At 47.0% G+C, this 16,491-nt stretch overlaps 1 protein-coding gene across 5 annotated transcripts in view; it reads left to right on the forward strand.

The window, feature by feature from the left end:
• vps13d (vacuolar protein sorting 13 homolog D) overlaps positions 1-16,491 on the forward strand; it is a 61,331-nt gene that overhangs the window by 25,339 nt on the left and 19,501 nt on the right. For 2 of the 5 annotated variants that reach the window (XM_072713430.1, XM_023841422.2), the window contains 27 exons: positions 68-208; positions 889-1,020; positions 1,624-1,698; positions 2,548-2,653; positions 3,732-3,884; positions 4,153-4,288; positions 4,568-4,615; positions 4,778-4,928; positions 5,024-5,240; positions 5,459-5,706; positions 6,797-6,988; positions 8,524-8,650; positions 8,948-9,090; positions 9,162-9,292; positions 9,435-9,610; positions 9,908-10,031; positions 10,580-10,815; positions 11,207-11,309; positions 11,392-11,549; positions 12,164-12,272; positions 12,972-13,142; positions 13,243-13,347; positions 14,025-14,174; positions 14,891-15,040; positions 15,257-15,428; positions 15,509-15,657; positions 16,278-16,412. In XM_072713430.1, coding sequence (XP_072569531.1) covers positions 68-208; positions 889-1,020; positions 1,624-1,698; positions 2,548-2,653; positions 3,732-3,884; positions 4,153-4,288; positions 4,568-4,615; positions 4,778-4,928; positions 5,024-5,240; positions 5,459-5,706; positions 6,797-6,988; positions 8,524-8,650; positions 8,948-9,090; positions 9,162-9,292; positions 9,435-9,610; positions 9,908-10,031; positions 10,580-10,815; positions 11,207-11,309; positions 11,392-11,549; positions 12,164-12,272; positions 12,972-13,142; positions 13,243-13,347; positions 14,025-14,174; positions 14,891-15,040; positions 15,257-15,428; positions 15,509-15,657; positions 16,278-16,412 — 3,938 coding nt within the window. The remainder of the gene's footprint in view (positions 1-67; positions 209-888; positions 1,021-1,623; positions 1,699-2,547; positions 2,654-3,731; positions 3,885-4,152; positions 4,289-4,567; positions 4,616-4,777; positions 4,929-5,023; positions 5,241-5,458; positions 5,707-6,796; positions 6,989-8,523; positions 8,651-8,947; positions 9,091-9,161; positions 9,293-9,434; positions 9,611-9,907; positions 10,032-10,579; positions 10,816-11,206; positions 11,310-11,391; positions 11,550-12,163; positions 12,273-12,971; positions 13,143-13,242; positions 13,348-14,024; positions 14,175-14,890; positions 15,041-15,256; positions 15,429-15,508; positions 15,658-16,277; positions 16,413-16,491) is intronic. The other 3 variants (XM_023841423.2, XM_023841424.2, XM_023841425.2) reach the window with 3 other exon arrangements.

The raw sequence follows: 16,491 nt of genomic DNA on the forward strand, positions 1-16,491 counted from the left end.
GTCGCCCAGCGCGTCACGTACCTACGTGCCCATTAGCCAAATTGCCCCCTCCCTTTGTGTCCCCCAGGCTGGGAGCCCTTCATCGAACCCTGGTCATGTTCCCTCATCTGGCAGCAGCAGGCGGCGGGGCGTTTGCACCCCCCCCGGCTCAGGGTGAGCGTACGGGCCAAGCAGAGGCTGGACATCAACATCACCTCTGTCTTACTCGGTGAGTCCTCAGTAGGGTTGCAAGGTTTCTAGAAACTTTCCGTTGCATGGGAACTTGAATTTTGAAGATATTCCAAGTTGGAAACTTTCCATTGGAATTAACTAGAATATATGGGGATTAACGGGAAAATTCTCTGAATTTTCAACCCTAGTCCTTGCTGGGGGTCAAAGGTCAGCATTCTTCCATCAGTCACTACGCTGCATTTTAGTTTGTCAGGTTTCTTACCGGAAGCTTCCAAGTTCAGTTTCCAACAATGTGACAAATGCCCTTGTCTGACATCTTCATGGTGTAACTTGCATATTAACTTGCACTCCAATGAATGTTTTTTTTTCCCCATTTTTTTTTTTTTGCACTACTTCTGATCTTAATTTGTCTTGCACTGTGTGTTCTGAAAAATAATCTGCTGTAAATCTATTGTCTATTTCCTATTTTCATCCATTTATTTTCATACATAGTGTTCCATGAATTGTTTCTCTTGAATGTCAGGTATTATTGTTATGTTCATGTTTGGCATCGGACCACAAACAATTCTGGTATGTTTGTCCTCACCGGCAATAAAGTGCCTGAGTCCTGAATTCAGATAATATGGACTCGGAGACTCAAAGCAGAGCCTTAGCCTGCAATAATATCTAGTCTGTCTGTTTATAATTGCTGCTTGCTTCCCCCCCCGCAACCCACAGAGCAGTACAGCACCACCAAGAGCTCCTGGCTCGCTGATTACTGCAAGGAGAAGGATGAGGGGGTGACGGCCCCCTGCTCCGCACCCATGCCCTGGATGGGCTCCTCTGTGGACCCGCCCTCTGTTGGCCAGAGTAAGTCTCTGCATTTTTAACCTGTAAATCCAGTGGTAACATTTTAAATAAAATAGATATTTTACAGGTGTGAGATGCTCTGCATTTGATTTTAGTGTTAAACATAATTCTGCAGTGGCCAAGGGCATAACTTTGGGTTGACCATTGAGGGGGGGGTTGAGGTTTCCAACCATTTAAGGTGCTCCAGGGGGTTGTACTGGCTGGATTTGATTCTTGGGGTGGTTATAACCCCCCCCAGTCCCCCCCATAATTTACCACCATGGGTGCGGCTATCAGGGCTCGGACGATGCCTGTTGCCCAGCCCACGAGGCCTTCTGAAGCTCATGTTTAGTACAGACCCGAGATGTTCATACAGCGGAGAAATCTGTTGAAGGTCTTTTGAAGGTCGCAGTGTGGCTGTGTCTGCTACTGGGACACACCCCCTTTTGCGGCATTTCTGCTCTTGTTTAGCAGTCTGGCCAGTTGGGTGACTGTCATCGCCGTCTTGGTGCTTCCTTTGAGAGTCTAGCCCAGCGTTGGCTCTTTTCTTCTCCTCCTCTCCCCTCCTTTCCTAGTCACATGTGTTCGTCTCTCCCCTCTAACTCTCTGTCTCCTTGCTGTCAGGTCTTCCTCTTTTCTACCTTAGAACTAGGAGCTCAGCCAGCTTGACTTGTCTCGAGCAGCAGATTCGTGCCAGAGGTACAGTGCTCAGACTGAGCGGGCTTTTGTCCCGGCCGTGCCGTATGTGCGATAGGCCTGCTGCTTCTCAGCCTTGCCGGATGATTCTGTGCTATTCATCAGGCGGTTTCGTTAATAAAAATGGGGCTTTACAAAGCGTACAAAGAATGAAGACTCTTGTAAGCTTTGTAAGCCCTGAAAACGAGCATCCTTAGCTTTCATTGTGGGAATGTGTACGATACTTGTGCAAGTCGCCATGCAGCGAATCGCTTGGTTTCGCTTGCAGGTCTTCTTCCTGGTTCTGTTGCTTTTTATGTTTGTTTTTGTTTGTTTGCTTGTTTATTTATTTATACTTTTTCTGCCTGTGTTTCTGTTTCATGATTGATTAACAACCTTCTCCCCAGTTTAAGTTGGCTCATTTGTCAGTGTGTCGTCCCGCCATTCTCTCACTCGGCGGTGTGTTTGTTCCCTGTCCTCATTATTGCTTACACTGCGTCGTCGTACATTTTGTCAGGATTGGCACGTAGGACTTTCTTTGGAGCAAAATGGAAATGTAAATCATTTTTTTGATCCTACTTTGAGGCTGACCACATGATTAACTATTTAGATCAGTGTTTCCCAGTCGGTCCTTGGGGACCCACAGAAAGTCCACATTTTTGAGAGGGAGAAAAAACATGAACTGTCTGTGAGGACTGGATTGGGAAGCACTGATTTAGATTAATGTAAAGCTGTATTTGGACAGCCAGTTGTAGATGCAGTGGATGCAGTGAACTGGGCCCAAACAGGCGATGAATTTGCTGAGATTCCCATGGGTTTGCCCAGTACAAAGCCTGGTTCTCATAGTCCTCTTTACTTCCTTCGGGTCCTCAGTGGATGTCAAGCTGTCCAAACGGAGGCAGCCGTTTGTGCCCTATGCCCTGCGGAACCACACCGGATGCACCATGTGGTTCGCCACCCTCACCACCACGCCCACCAGGTGAGGCTCCATCCTTCCCTGGGTGCCAGGGCACAGACCTTTTATTGTGATTAGATACTGTGTCACTGTGAACTGATGGAGCTCCTTTACACCTGTAATGAACAATAATACTGTTATATGATTTGAAGGAATGAGAGTATAATCAATTCAGTTCAATTCAATTTGTTTTTATAATGTTAGTATGTCTAGTAGCGCCTTTCACAACAGTCATCCCAAGGCCATTTGCATGGGTATATTGTGGTACATTATAGCATCATTAATACAGAATAATACAAAAACAGGGAAAAGGGCAGACAAAGAAAGAACAAAAGAGAATGAACGAAAGAAAAACAAACAAACAAAAGAACGGATGAAAGAGAATGAAGGAAGGAAAGAGAACGAACAAACGAAAGAGAGTGAACGAAAGAGAACGAACAAACGAAAGAGAGTGAACGAAAGAGAACGAACAAAAGACATACTGACATTATTGAAAAAGAGAGGGTTTGCTTGCTAAAATCAAGGTGTGATAGTTGTGCAATTGTGTGCAGGCAGGTTCCGACTTTTTTATCCTGCTTCCCATTGGGCAGTTAGTTGGTTCTGACAGTGAACCAGACTGTGATTGATAGTGGTGCACAGTAATCCCACCTCTCACATCATATCAGTACTAGAGAGTAGCTTAGTCAAATAACACAGAAGGTGTTGTAGGGGGGCAGCGTGTGGCTCAGTGGGCTAAGCCTGTGTGGCTGTAATCACAAGGTTGCCGGTTCAAACCCAGCCTCAGCACATCTGTGGGTCCATGAGTGAGGCCCTTAACCCCCAGCTCCCTTCACAGACAGCTTACTCCAGAAAAAAAGAGCAAGTTGAGGGAGGCATAAAGACAATTTCAATATACTCAAGATCAATATAAAGTATCAATTATTAAGACCATTTTTTGCATGCTGCTGACATAGTTTGATTTAAAATATGTACATCATTGGGCTTCAGACCAAGTACATCTCCTGGGATTAGAGTCAGTGACCTTTTCAACTGTATGTCCACTAGAAGCATCTGACTTAGCTTGCTGTAGCCCTGATATTAAGAAGCACATTTTTGCCCACAGGGTGGCGCTGTCGCACAGTGGCAGTGCAGATTCCATTTCTGATTCCCACGGGCCAGGTCTGGATGACACTCACAACGTCAGCCAGTGGCGGGAGGTGCTGCCGGGAGAGGAAATCCCCTTTGAGTTTGAGGCCCGGGAGAAACTGAGGCACAGGTGGGTGTGGGGTCCGTGTCTAATATATTTGTTTATTTTAAGATCACATGTGATCCAGAATAGAAGTGGGTACAGAGGATGGATGAATGAATGGATAGAGGAATGTTTTTATTTATTTGATAATGTTCATCTTTGTTCTAGATTGAGCGTTGGGTATTGTGGTAGTAGCAGTGGTTTGTCTTTGACCCCTGGGGAGCAGCCTTGGTCTTTATCTGGCAGATTTGTGGCAGCGTCCTGCTGGTTTTGAGTTTGGCTGACCTTGTTCCAGGCACACCCATGACCTGAAGCTGCATCAACTGCTGGTTCGTGTGGGAGGCTGGGAGCAGGTAAAGCCTGTCTCCGTGGACAAGGTGGGGGTGTTCTTCCGCTACGCTGCCCCTGATCGTAACAACCAGTCCAGCACCGTGAGTCCCTCTCATCCGGCTTGAAACTAACATCTCACTCTGTTGTTCAGATTCTGTGAACCACCTCATTCTTGTGGAATAAGTATGGAGAATTCCGGTCTTTCTGCGTAGGGTAGACAGTGCTGTTTGTTGTTATAGTGACTCTTTGATCTGAAAGCAGAGACCTGCCAAAGTCATTTTTAGGTGTTGCGATGTGACGCAAGCTCAAAGGAACTGTATCTTTTTATCCTTCTGTTTTTTGTACATAATATAAAAATTTATCAGCTTTTCATCCACTAGGTTGGCAGCCCAATCAGTCGGACCAACATTATACATCCTCACGTCTACGTAAGTCCATCTTTGTTTCATAAAAATCTTTGTGGAACTTGCCAAAGGTAGAACTCTTATTGAAACTGTCAGAGACTTTCACTGTCTGCCCAGATTTAACAGAATCCTCTGTGAATTCATAGAAGTCTTCTATCTGTGGTTTCTTTGTCCTCTGCCTTCCAGTTCTCGGCCCTTCCACCAGTCAGAGTGGTCTTCTCCATCACCATGGAAGGCAGCGCACGCAAGGTCATCACAGTACGCTCAGCGCTCATGGTCAAAAACCGGCTGGAGGTCCCCATGGAAGTTCGCCTGGACAGTCCGTCTGCCCCCGACAGTGAGTGTCACCTTTCTAGCCCGGACAGTAAGTGAAGTGAAGTTTTACTTAGTCTGAGATGCTTGAAGCCAACACTCATTCCTCATCGCCAACAGAGCCAGTGGTTCTTCCCCCAATCCTGCCTGGCGAGTCCCTTGCTGTGCCCCTGCACCTCACTTCCTGGAGGCTGCAGGCTCGGCCAAAAGGCCTGGGCCTCTTCTTCTGCAAGGCTCCGATCCATTGGACCACTGTAGAGCGGCCCGGCGAAGTCAGCAGCAGTAAGAGGGAGTGCCAGTCGGTGGACTTTGAGGACCACCTCAAACGCAGCTTCAGGTACAATGGTTGTGCCCAAGGCAAAGGACTGCATGTGGATGGGTACATCATGTAGGAGACCTAGTGCACTTCCTGAAATAAGGACACTATTTCTGTAGCTTAATAAGACAATCAAGTATGACTGCTGATGACAAACATATTCAGGTCAAGTTCAGGCACATGCATTTTTGAATAGATCCAGTGGGTTTAGTAAACGGCTTCATGTTTCTGGCTCTGAGATTCTGCGTGGTGATCAAGAAGGAGTTCTACCCTGAGCAGCAGCCGGCGAAGGCCGTGCCAGGGGCACCCAAGCAGATATACCGGCAGCCTGGCCACACCATCTACCTGCTGCCCACGCTGGTCTTGGCCAACCTGCTGCCGTGTGACCTCAACTACTACCTCAAGGGCACCACCATCAAGGGCACCATGAAGCCCGGCAGGGAGGCCGTGCTGCACGCCGCAGATACCTCCCAGAACATGGAGCTGGGTGAGGCCCCCGGGGAAAGCTCTTAGCTAGGCTACCGCTGGTGGTTAGCTCAAAACCCGAGAAGAGTCATGCTGCTGAATCCTTGAAGAGAGAAATGAGGCTTTGAACGTTGTGGTCACTGGAGTTACTCTGCTCTGTGAAGCAGACTAGTGGGTTGGAGAAGCTGTTGATGAAGAGCACTCATAAGTACTGAATCTGGATGTCTTGGAAGCAGTGGGCGGTGTTCATATAGTACTCCATTCTGTATTAAAAAATCTCCTTCACGTTCCTTCATGTCTACCACCATTTGCTTGTTCAGTGCTTTTAGTCTCCATGTCTGTAACCCAACCCAAGGACACTGACCCAACTCTCTTTGCCCCACCTTCACTGATTATGCACCTTGCATGTTTGCATGGGACTTTCCTGATTTCCATTCAGGAATCAAGTACCATCTTGTGTTTCAGTTCATGCTTTTATGACCTACTGTGCTGTATACGGTCTTATTTATTTCTTTGTCGGGGGGACTGTTGTGGTGGGATTTTTAAATACTGCTCTAGCACTAAAAAGTTCTGCCTTACCAATAATTGCTTGACAGCCCAATAAAAACTAGTTAGGTGATGCAGTGCGAATGGTTTACTGCACATGGTAATCCCTCCCAATGCTTTGCAAATCCTTCTTTCTCTCACCACTCTTAATTGGTGTGTCGAACGAAATAACTAGCTATATAAACAGGCAAAATAGAAAACAGACAAAGCATCTTCACAACATTTATTTTATTGCATGTATATATCTATAGCTACGTATTCCGACCCATACTTCCGATTGGGTTTAGGGTCATATTCTAGGATTTAGTTGAGCTACAGGTGTCATTTTTGCCTGGATAGATTCAGTCATATGATTCTGTCTGACACTGAATCCACTCGGGTTTGCAACTGCCAGATAAACCATGATGTCTAGACTGAATTTGTTCACCTACCTTTCAGAGATCTTAAAGGTCTTACCAGAACTCAAGGGTGTTCTGCACCTGATGTCCGTGGCTGAGGCTGTGCCCAGCCCCCTCCCCGTGTAGCGCGTTAGCCTTAATTCTGGCTGCTCCGTGCTCTCTCGGCAGGCGTGCTGCTGGAGAACTTCCCCATATGCAAGGAGCTGCTGATCCCACCGGGAACCCAGAACTACGTGGTGCGGATGCGGCTGTATGACACCAATAAGAGCCTGCTGTGCCTGACCATCCGCATCGTGCTCCGCGCCCAGGGAGCCCTCAAGATCCTCATCTCCTCCCCCTACTGGCTCATTAACAAAACCGGTATGCCACCTGCAACCACTTGTGACCAATCCATACATGCTTAATGGGCTATATCAATATGGTACGATCAACTAGCATATGGCTTTTAAACCAATTTTTGTTTTTGATTCATATTTAATTGAATTAATTTTTATTTGTATAGTGCGTTTTCACAATATTACATTGTTTTTAATAGAGCAACCCTATCCCTGCCAAAAGCCTGCAGTGAGCAAGCCAGAGGAGACAGTGGCAATGAGAATCACAGTAGTATGAAGAAATCTTGGGAGGAACCAGGCTCTAGGGGCCAGCAGAGGAAGTCAAATTAGCAAAGTCCTGATTTTATGCGCTCAAGTTTAAGTCTGTGTAAATGCAGAATCACAGGCAGCAGGGAAGGCAGGAGGCCGTCACAGGTAGTAGGGGCATCACAGGTAGTAGGGGCATCACAGGTAGTAGGGACGTCACAGGCAACAGGATAGGCAAGATATTTTGCTTCTTTTGTATCTCCAGGCAGCACTCCCCAGGACGGGTAGGGGGGGGATAAAAAGTGCATTAGCATTATTAGGGGAGACTAGAGGCAGTGCAGACAGTTAGGTGAGTGTAATATGTAAGCTCCGGCAGATATGGCTATGGCAGCATAAGTAGGAGGGTGAGGGAGGTGGGAACGCAGGCATGGGGGGTCCCTGAACATCAGCACTGCTATTTCACAGGGGGGTGTGAAGCTACAGCAGGGATGGGCAATCTTATCCACAAAGGGCCGGTGTGTGTGCAGGTTTTTGGGATAACCTTTAGGTCAGCTGTTCAAACCCAGGTTCGAGGACTCTTCAGTCAATCAGTCCTCTAATTAGTAAACTCATTATCAGTCCAACACTGGATGGAGGCCAGTGAAGGGAACATAGGACAGGATTAATATGGGTATTTCTTTTAGCTTTTGTAAAAACTCTGGCTGCTGCATTTTGTACTAGCTGAAATTTATAAATGCATGGATATGTTTTTCTGCATCATGAAAGGAAAGCATCTTCCGAAGCCTGGCTGTGTTCCGTAAATCGTAGAACACGGTTCTTGTAATACTGCTTATGTAAGCATCGAAACATAGATCTAAATCAACCAGGATACCAAGATCTCTGACCAATGTCTTAGGATCAACAGGAAGACCACCAAGGATGAGGCTATAAAAACTTATTTCAAGCCACCTTGGAACCAGTCAGCAGCACTTCCGTTTTCTCTGTGTTTAGCAGAAGGAAATTTTTATCCATCCAGTACCAGATGTCTAGAAGATGTCTGGTTTGACAGAAATATATAACTATATCATCAGCATAACAATGGAACCAAGCAACATGATTTCTAATAATGTTACCCAGTGGTAGAAGATTTAAAGTAAACTGAAATGGACCCAGAACTGATCCCTGTGGGATGAAATGTTTAGCATTAGTGGGCTTGATTCATCAAAATTAATTTTGAGGAAAGGATTCTACACTGACCTTAAAACATAAGCCCATGCAGTGGTGATTGTTTGCCTTGATACTACTTCCCCCCCCCCCCCCCCCCAATACTTTCAGGGCTCCCCCTGATCTTTCGCCAGGACAACGGGAAGACTGATGCAGCCGGGCAGTTTGAGGAGCACGAGCTGGCAAGGAGTCTGAGCCCGCTGCTCTTCTGCTACACGGACAAGGAGCAGCCTAGCATGTATGGTGCCCCTCCCCCAATGGATTAACACATCTTATATAGGTCTTTTGAGGACCGCTTAGTGCTTAAATACATTGAATCCTCCCTCTGAGGTTGCCTCTTCAAGTCAGCTTCAGAGGGTGATAGTAGTAATCTCCTTATATTAGTCTTTGGGGTCTTATGACCTATAGCTTACCTATTCATGTACGTGTAAGTACCTTCAAGGTACGTACCTGAAGAGCTCCATTAACAACATCCTGCTGTATGTTTTGCACAAGTGACTTCCTTCCTTTACTTCAGTGTAATTTTTCTTTACAGGTGCACGATGCGGATTGGGAAGGGCATCCATCCAGATGGCGTCCCGGGTTGGTGCCAGGGCTTCTCTCTGGACGGAGGCAGTGGGGTGCGGGCAGTCAAGGTCATCCAGCCTGGGAACCGACCCGGACTCATCTACAACATAGGCGAGTCGCTGTCGAGGCATGAGGGGTAGCTGATCCAGTGGCAGTTGCTGAATTCCTGGCTATGGTTGCAGGCATCAACGTGAGGAAGGGAAAGGGTCGCTATCGGGACACGCACATCGTCACCTTCGCCCCCCGATATCTGCTGGACAACCGGTCCTCCCACAAACTTGCTTTTTCCCAGCGGGAGTTTGCTCGAGGAAAGGTGAGTGTTGGATCTTGTGCTGATTAACCTAAAAAAACCTTCTGAAATTATGGAAACTAGGATAAGCGGAATGAAGATGATGATGATGACTATGTCACCTGACTGTTGACCATGCTCCATAGTTATTAAGCTTCTGTCTCAGGGCACTGCCAACCCAGAGGGCTACATATCAACTCTTCCTGGCTCCAGTGTGGTCTTCCACTGGCCCAGGAACGATTATGATCAGCTGCTCTGTGTGCGTCTCATGGACAACCAGAACTGCACCTGGTCAGGAGGCTTTGAGGTCAACAAGCCCAAGTCATTCCATGTCAACATGAGGTATGGGGTCAGAGCTTGTCCTCACCACAAACTTGGGTTGACCTCAGGCTTGAATGTGACCTACGTGCAGTTTGTTTACATTGCAACGAGAGCTTATTTCGCCATGATAATGTATGAATACAAGCAGTATATAAAAGGTAATAAAAGTGCTGCTCAATGTTATTAGTGACCTTGTGGTTCTTATTCATATATGTTAACTGTGGAACCTCAAAACAGCCAATATTTGTTCCCTCTGATGACTGATTTTGTGCCTATTATAAGCATGAAAGGCTGATTTCTATAACAAATTTTCATCAGGGACACTTTAGGAAATTGCTTCTTTCTTCGTGCTGAAATCACCCTCAAGGGAGCAACCTATCAGATCTCCTTCACTGACACCGACCAGCTGCCACCACCCTTCCGTATCGACAACATCTCTGAGGTGAGGGGTGCATCTCCAACAGTATCCGTCAGATAAGCACCAACCAGTGAATGAGACTTTATGTAATAGGTCACATTTTTATCATTAGAAATGTCACAAAGTGGTTTTCACGGAAGAATTGAAAAAATGATAAATCCATTTTGCCAATATTGGGAAGAACTTATTTATTACATTGATTATTTTTTATTCCCTCTGCGAGTTGCTTTATGGCTCTATTGAAATAATCAAGGGATGCAGTAGCTGTTTGCCGCTTGGTGTATTTGAATTTTTTGTTCCCTATTCAATTTTCAAGAGAAGGAAAATTTACTCAACTTGCATCAGTTACCAAATTGTGTACTGGACCAATCCTGGGCAGCTTACTGACCCAGTAATGGATAAGTGTTTGGAAGATGGGCAGATGGGTCATCTTGAGTGGTAACATTTATTGCTCTTCAGTTCTCGTTTTCTGATGACGTGCATGAGCTGCCTCAGGCTATAGCGAGTCCTCAACCGGCGTTTCCTCATCTGCCCATCAGAAGCGACTTGCTCACCTTCTCATCTATCTCCAGGTGCCCATCCAGTTCTGGCAACATGGCGTGATTGACCATCGCCTGCACACGGAGGTGAAGGCCGGAGCCGTCCTGGAATATGCCTGCGATGAGCCCACACTCCCCCCTTACCTCAGCCTCACAGTCAAGGGGGCAGGGTCGTCTGAGGTCACAGCGGACATGAACTTCTTCCGGGAGTACAACAAGCTCTACTACGAAAACTTTATCTACATAGCGGCCACATACACCTTCTCTGAGTAAGTGTGAGATCGGCTCTCACTGTAAACCAGTGTTTCTCAAACAAGTCCTTGGCAGCTGCCCCAGACAGCAGAAATGTGGACTGTTTAGAGGTCCCTGAGGACTAGGTTGAGAAACACTGCTCTAAATGTTCACCAGTTTTCTGATTGTGATTCATAAATGTCGTCTTCTGTGATACTTCTATGTAATAAACGAGGGTTATCCACCCTGTGAACTGCTGTGAGATGTCTTGGGGTTCTGGGACTCGTGCCAGAGGACATGTGACAGACATCGGCTCAGAACCCAGATGGTTTCCATGCTTGGTCTGATTATGTGTCACAGTGGTGCAGAGGCAGATGGAAGGATGGAGACACATGGCCTGTTGATTAAAAGTGTGAACATGTGTTGCAGGGATGCTGAGAATAGACCCGTCGGGAAGAAAGGGGCTGTGAGGTGTGCTCAGCTAGTGCTGGACGTGGAGACCAAGACCCAGAGAGTCATCCTGAAGAAGAAGGTAAGATGTTGCTCTCAGTCATGGTCAGAAGTGGGAGAGCAGTGTTGGGTCTCCTGCACATGTGTGGCATTTCATCGCCCAGGAACCAGGGAAGCGCTCTCAGCTCTGGAGGATGACTGGTTCGGGCATGCTTTGTCACGAAGGCTCCTCCCCCCCTCAGAGTAAACCCGCCCAGCCCCGCCCTCTCCACTCCTCCCTCGTCCTTGACATTGCGGGATTGGCTGCCGTCACTGACAACAGGTGGGAATCATTACGATTGTCACGATCTGTGTACCGTCAGGCTGGAACCAATTATTCTGTTTGTAATTGTTTATGGTGTAACTCATTACTGAAACTGCAGGCTTCGTGAAGCCTGATTAAGCAGCATTTGGAATGGTGTCTGAAGAGAGATCCGTATATCTGGTGCATTTCAAATATGAAAAATATTACATTTTCGGATGGATTCGTGACCCTTCTATCACAACAATGCAAATAGTAAAATTGCCATCACATGGATGTTGTGCTTTAGGTTTTTACTAGGTTACAGTTTAACCAGATATGTTTTTCCCGGCTTTAAAAGAGTGCAGGAGTTTTCGTAAACCGCAAGTACAGAGTAAAACGCCATTTCTTCTGAAAGTGGCAGAAGATACTTTGTCCAGGTGCAGGATGGGTTCACCTGGTTATATAACGCCGTCTCCTCTAGATGTTAGCCCTTTCTTCAAAGATCTTCTCTCCAGTGTTTATGAAACTGAAGACCTAAAGAGCGCTTGCAAACATCTGCTGATGATAGAGGCGAAGCTTGTGTGAGCTTAATGAGGAACATGTTGGCTGGTCCGTGAGAACCGTGTTCCCCTGTCTGCCCCCCCCCCCCCCAGCTACGAGCCTCTCATGCTAAGGAGACCAGACCCGCGACGGAGCACCACTCAGACGTGGCACTTCTGCTCTGGCATGCTCACGTGTGGCCTGCCCAGACTGGTGGCTCAGGTTGGTGTCCGTCAAAGTGCCAACCACACTAGCAGTTATGCTATATGGATAGACTCCATTGGGACACCTGGACATTACAGTAACTTTGACATCCCTTTCTAAATCTATAGACATCAATATGGAGTTGCCCCCCCCTTTGCTGCTGTAACAGCTGGCACTCTTCTGGGAAGGCTTTCCGCAAGATTTTGGAGTGTGTCTGTGGGAATCTTTGCCCATTCATCCAGAAGAACATTTGTGAAGTCAGGCACTGATGTTTGGCATGAAGGCCTGGCTCGCAATCTCTACGTTCTAGTTCATCCCAAAGGCGTTTGACGGGGTTGAGGTCAGGGCTCTGTGCAGACCAGTCAAGTTCTTCCACACCAGACTCACCCAGCCATGTCTTTATGGACCTTGTTTTGGCAGTAGGGCACAGTCATGCTGGAACAGAAAAGGGGCGCCTTTCCCAAACTGTTCCCACAAAGTTCGAGTTATACGAAATGTCTTTGTATGCGGTTATAGCCGCAAAGGGGGAACATCGATATTGATGCCTATGGATTTACAATGGGATGTCATAGAAGTTCCTGTAGGTGTAATGGCCAGGTGTCCCAATGCTTTTGTTCATATAATGTATGTTTATGTGAGTGAAAATGACCGTCTATAAGTAGTGCTGAAAATCAAGAGGAGCACGTAGCACCTTAAAGAGGCTGGTGTGTTCTCCAGGTGAAGGGCGGGCTTCCCGGGCTATACGACGGGGCGGAGGTCGTGCTCGGACCCAATCTAGCACTCCTTGACCTCCCCCCCGCGCAGCAGTTTGTCAACCAGAAGATGCGCCCGGGCTCCGGGGTGCTCTCGGTGCAGGTGCTTCCCGACGGGCCGACTCGAGTCCTGCAGGTGAGCCCCGTCTCTGGTGGTGGCTCCGGGTCGCACGCCGCCGGAGAGCCGCGGGAAATTCGGAGGTTCCTCTCATCCCCCGTTTGATACCTGTTTTCAGGTGAGCGACTTCAACCAGCACCACATGACCCAGCACGCCTCGGGGGCAGAGGGGGAGCACAGTGAGGAGAGCGAGCAGGCCGGGGCCCCGGAGCAGGAGCTGGAGGTACGAGGGGGCTGGACCAGGCTGTCACTGCTGTGCTTTAACTGTTAGCCAGTGCAACGGTGCCGTGTAGGAATGGCTGTGGGTTTCCTGTGTAACACAGCAGCACAGCAAGGCTGAGTCCAATGTACAGTTTAGCCTTATCTTTTATTTTTTATATATATATACAGTATATACATATATACAGTGTGTGTGTGTGTGTGTGTGTGTGTGTGTGTGTGTGTGTATATATCTATATATATCAATTATTTAATTAACTTAATTAGATAAATACTGTGTATATGTATGTATGTGTGTGTGTGTATATATGTATATATGTATGTATGTGTGTGTGTATGTGTGTGTGTGTATATGTGTATATATATATATATATATATATATATATATATATATATATATATATATATGTATATGTGTATGTGTGTATATATATATATATATATATATATACACACACACAGTATTTATCTAATTAAGTTAATTAAATAATTGAGCTGGTGGGAACCAAAGAGGTGTGGGTTAGGGTTAGTTAATTTGCACGTTTCACTATTTTGTTATCTTCAGAGCAAATACACACTTACTACCCAGATAAAAATAGCCTTTTCACACATTTTCTTTGACTGCCTAAGACTTGTGCATAGTACCATAGGTCATAAACGGCTCCCGTCCGGCTCTCCCAGGTGCTCGTCAGCCTGGAGGATGGTCTGGCCCTTTCCCTGGTCAACAAGCTGCCAGAGGAGCTTGTGTTAACCACGCTGTCGGGCATTGATGTGCACTTCACCCGCACGGCCGCCAGCCAGGTGCTGGAGCTCAGCGTGCAGAACATCCAGGTGAGGCTCCGGATGCTGTGCTGAACGGCGTCAGTTGGGGCTGGTTCACAGCCGCAAGCTTTCTGGATTAAGGGAAAGGCTTTTCTGTCGTTTGTTCACTAAACAAAACCAGTGCACTGGGCTGGACTTCAAACAGCCAAACTACACATAATGGATAACATAAAATAATTCAGGCATTGGTCTGTTTTTCAGTTGCTAAGCCTTCAGAATCACTTTAACGACTGAAAAAATAAGCAGAATATCAACAGTGTACCCTGAAGTTTCCCTAACTACATTAGCAAGAGCTGGTTGCTGTGCAGGCAGATATAATTTTACACCTGATTTCAGAGCATTTCTGCTGCTGAAAATTCATTAGGTTGTGTTAAAAATATTAAGGATGATTGTGAAAAACCACGAATCCATTTAGCCTCAAGTTACTGCAGTAAGTTTTTGATACTGAGACTGAAGAATGCAGGGATTTGTGTGTAATACTATTGTAAGCGTACTGCTTATCTAAGTGATTAACCTTCATCACACATTTCTGTATGGGCTTCCTCCATATAAGATGCCTTTATTGTACTGCTAACTACGCCTGTAGTTGGGTTGTACCAATGTTGAATGCAGGTGAGTTTTGCTCCCGTTATGGTAGCTCTGCTCACTAAAACAGCCTTTGCCCTCTTCCCCCACCCCCTCCCTAAGCTTGGTATAACCCCCGTCGCCGCCTTCGATCCCGACAGGTGGATAACCAGCTCCTGGGCACCACGCAGCCAGTGATGGTGTGCGTCACACCCTGCTCCGGTGAGGACAGCGTCATGGAGACAGGCCCAGCCCTGCAGGTCAACTCCGTCAAGGTGCCCAGCAGCCTCTCGTTGACTGAGCTTTTTAAGGTGAGGGACGCCCAGTGCTCTCCTAGACACTGCATCAGCCCGTCATCTGCTTTCAGATGAAGGACATGCTTTATGTTTTTTTTTTATTTTTTAATAGTCTTGTGAGATTTCTCGTGCCACATTTAAGGTCCTGCAGTCAAGGCCTGTTTAGAGCAGAGCCGTAGCCGGTATTGCAGTTCTGCCCTATTTTACATGTGGGGAACCTTCTCGTTCCAGCATCTGATGGTGACCACCTGCCACTTCACGGTCATCGTGGAGGAGAAGCTGCTGCTGAAGCTTCTCACCTTTTTCGGTTACGGCCAGTCGGTCGCCGGTACGTTGGCGGAAGGCTGTGGCCCCCGGGGACAGATCTTGACCGTGGTGCCCGAAAAACGTGAAGCCGACATGGGCGAGTGCTAGTGATGTACCCAGCTGTTACGATGGGTTTGAATGGATGAGTATCTGCTCAACCTCTCTGTCCCCTTTCAGAGCTGGAGAAGCTGGATGAGAACCTGTATGAGAAGCCCAGCGAGGAAGGTGGGACTCCCAAGCACTACTACTTTGAGAACCTGAAGATCAGCCTGCCACAGGTCAAGCTGAGTGTCTTCACCTCTCACAAGCTCCCCCCGGACCTCAAGGTACCTGCCAGCCAGTTGGCAGCCCACTGTTCTGTCCTTCACTCCAGAACTGCTGTCATCTACACCATCAGAATGCGGAGTGCAGTGTCTGTGTGGCCAGGCTTTCCAGTTGCTTGACTGATTTAGTGTCACCGCCTTTTGCCACAAGGGGGTGCAAGAGCCCTGTTTACATATCACTCTGTTCCATGCGCCAATTAACCTGAATGCTATGACAAATTGGCTGTATACCAGTCTGTCGTCTATTATTTTTTGCTACTTATTTCATTGCCTGCATGTGAGTTTATGTATTTTTTTTTGGTTTTACTAGGGATGTAATTGTAAAATGTTGCAGTTTTAAAATGCGTAGTTTGTGTAATTATGATCATACATCATCAGTTAGAATATTAGTCCTCTATTATCATGTCTTATTTTCAAAGGGATTATTGAAGTAAAAGAAATATTATTCACAGACATTTACATCTTCCAAAACTCATTAGCCCAGCCCCCCCCCCCCCCCCCCCCATAATAAACTGGACCTTCATCCTCATACCCCCCCAAATCCCTGACGGTCCTCCGTTCCCTCTTCCCATGGTAGGTTGACACTGATGGTTCCCTTGTTGGCTTGCTTGTGTTGTTTCTAGGCTCTGAAGGGAACTCTGGGATTCCCCCTCATCAGATTCGAAGATGCCGTCATCAATATGTACCCTTACACCCGGGTCCATCCCTACGAGACTCAGGAGATCATCATCAACGACATCCTGAAGCACTTCCGGGAGGTGAGCTCGTACAAGAAGTCCATTCTTAGAGGATTTCTGTCATCTATCCACGTGATGGGCTCTAGTCCGCCATGCGGGT

The sequence above is a fragment of the Paramormyrops kingsleyae genome, chromosome 6 (genome assembly GCF_048594095.1).
Source record: "Paramormyrops kingsleyae isolate MSU_618 chromosome 6, PKINGS_0.4, whole genome shotgun sequence".
Classification (NCBI taxonomy): Eukaryota; Metazoa; Chordata; class Actinopteri; order Osteoglossiformes; family Mormyridae; genus Paramormyrops; species Paramormyrops kingsleyae.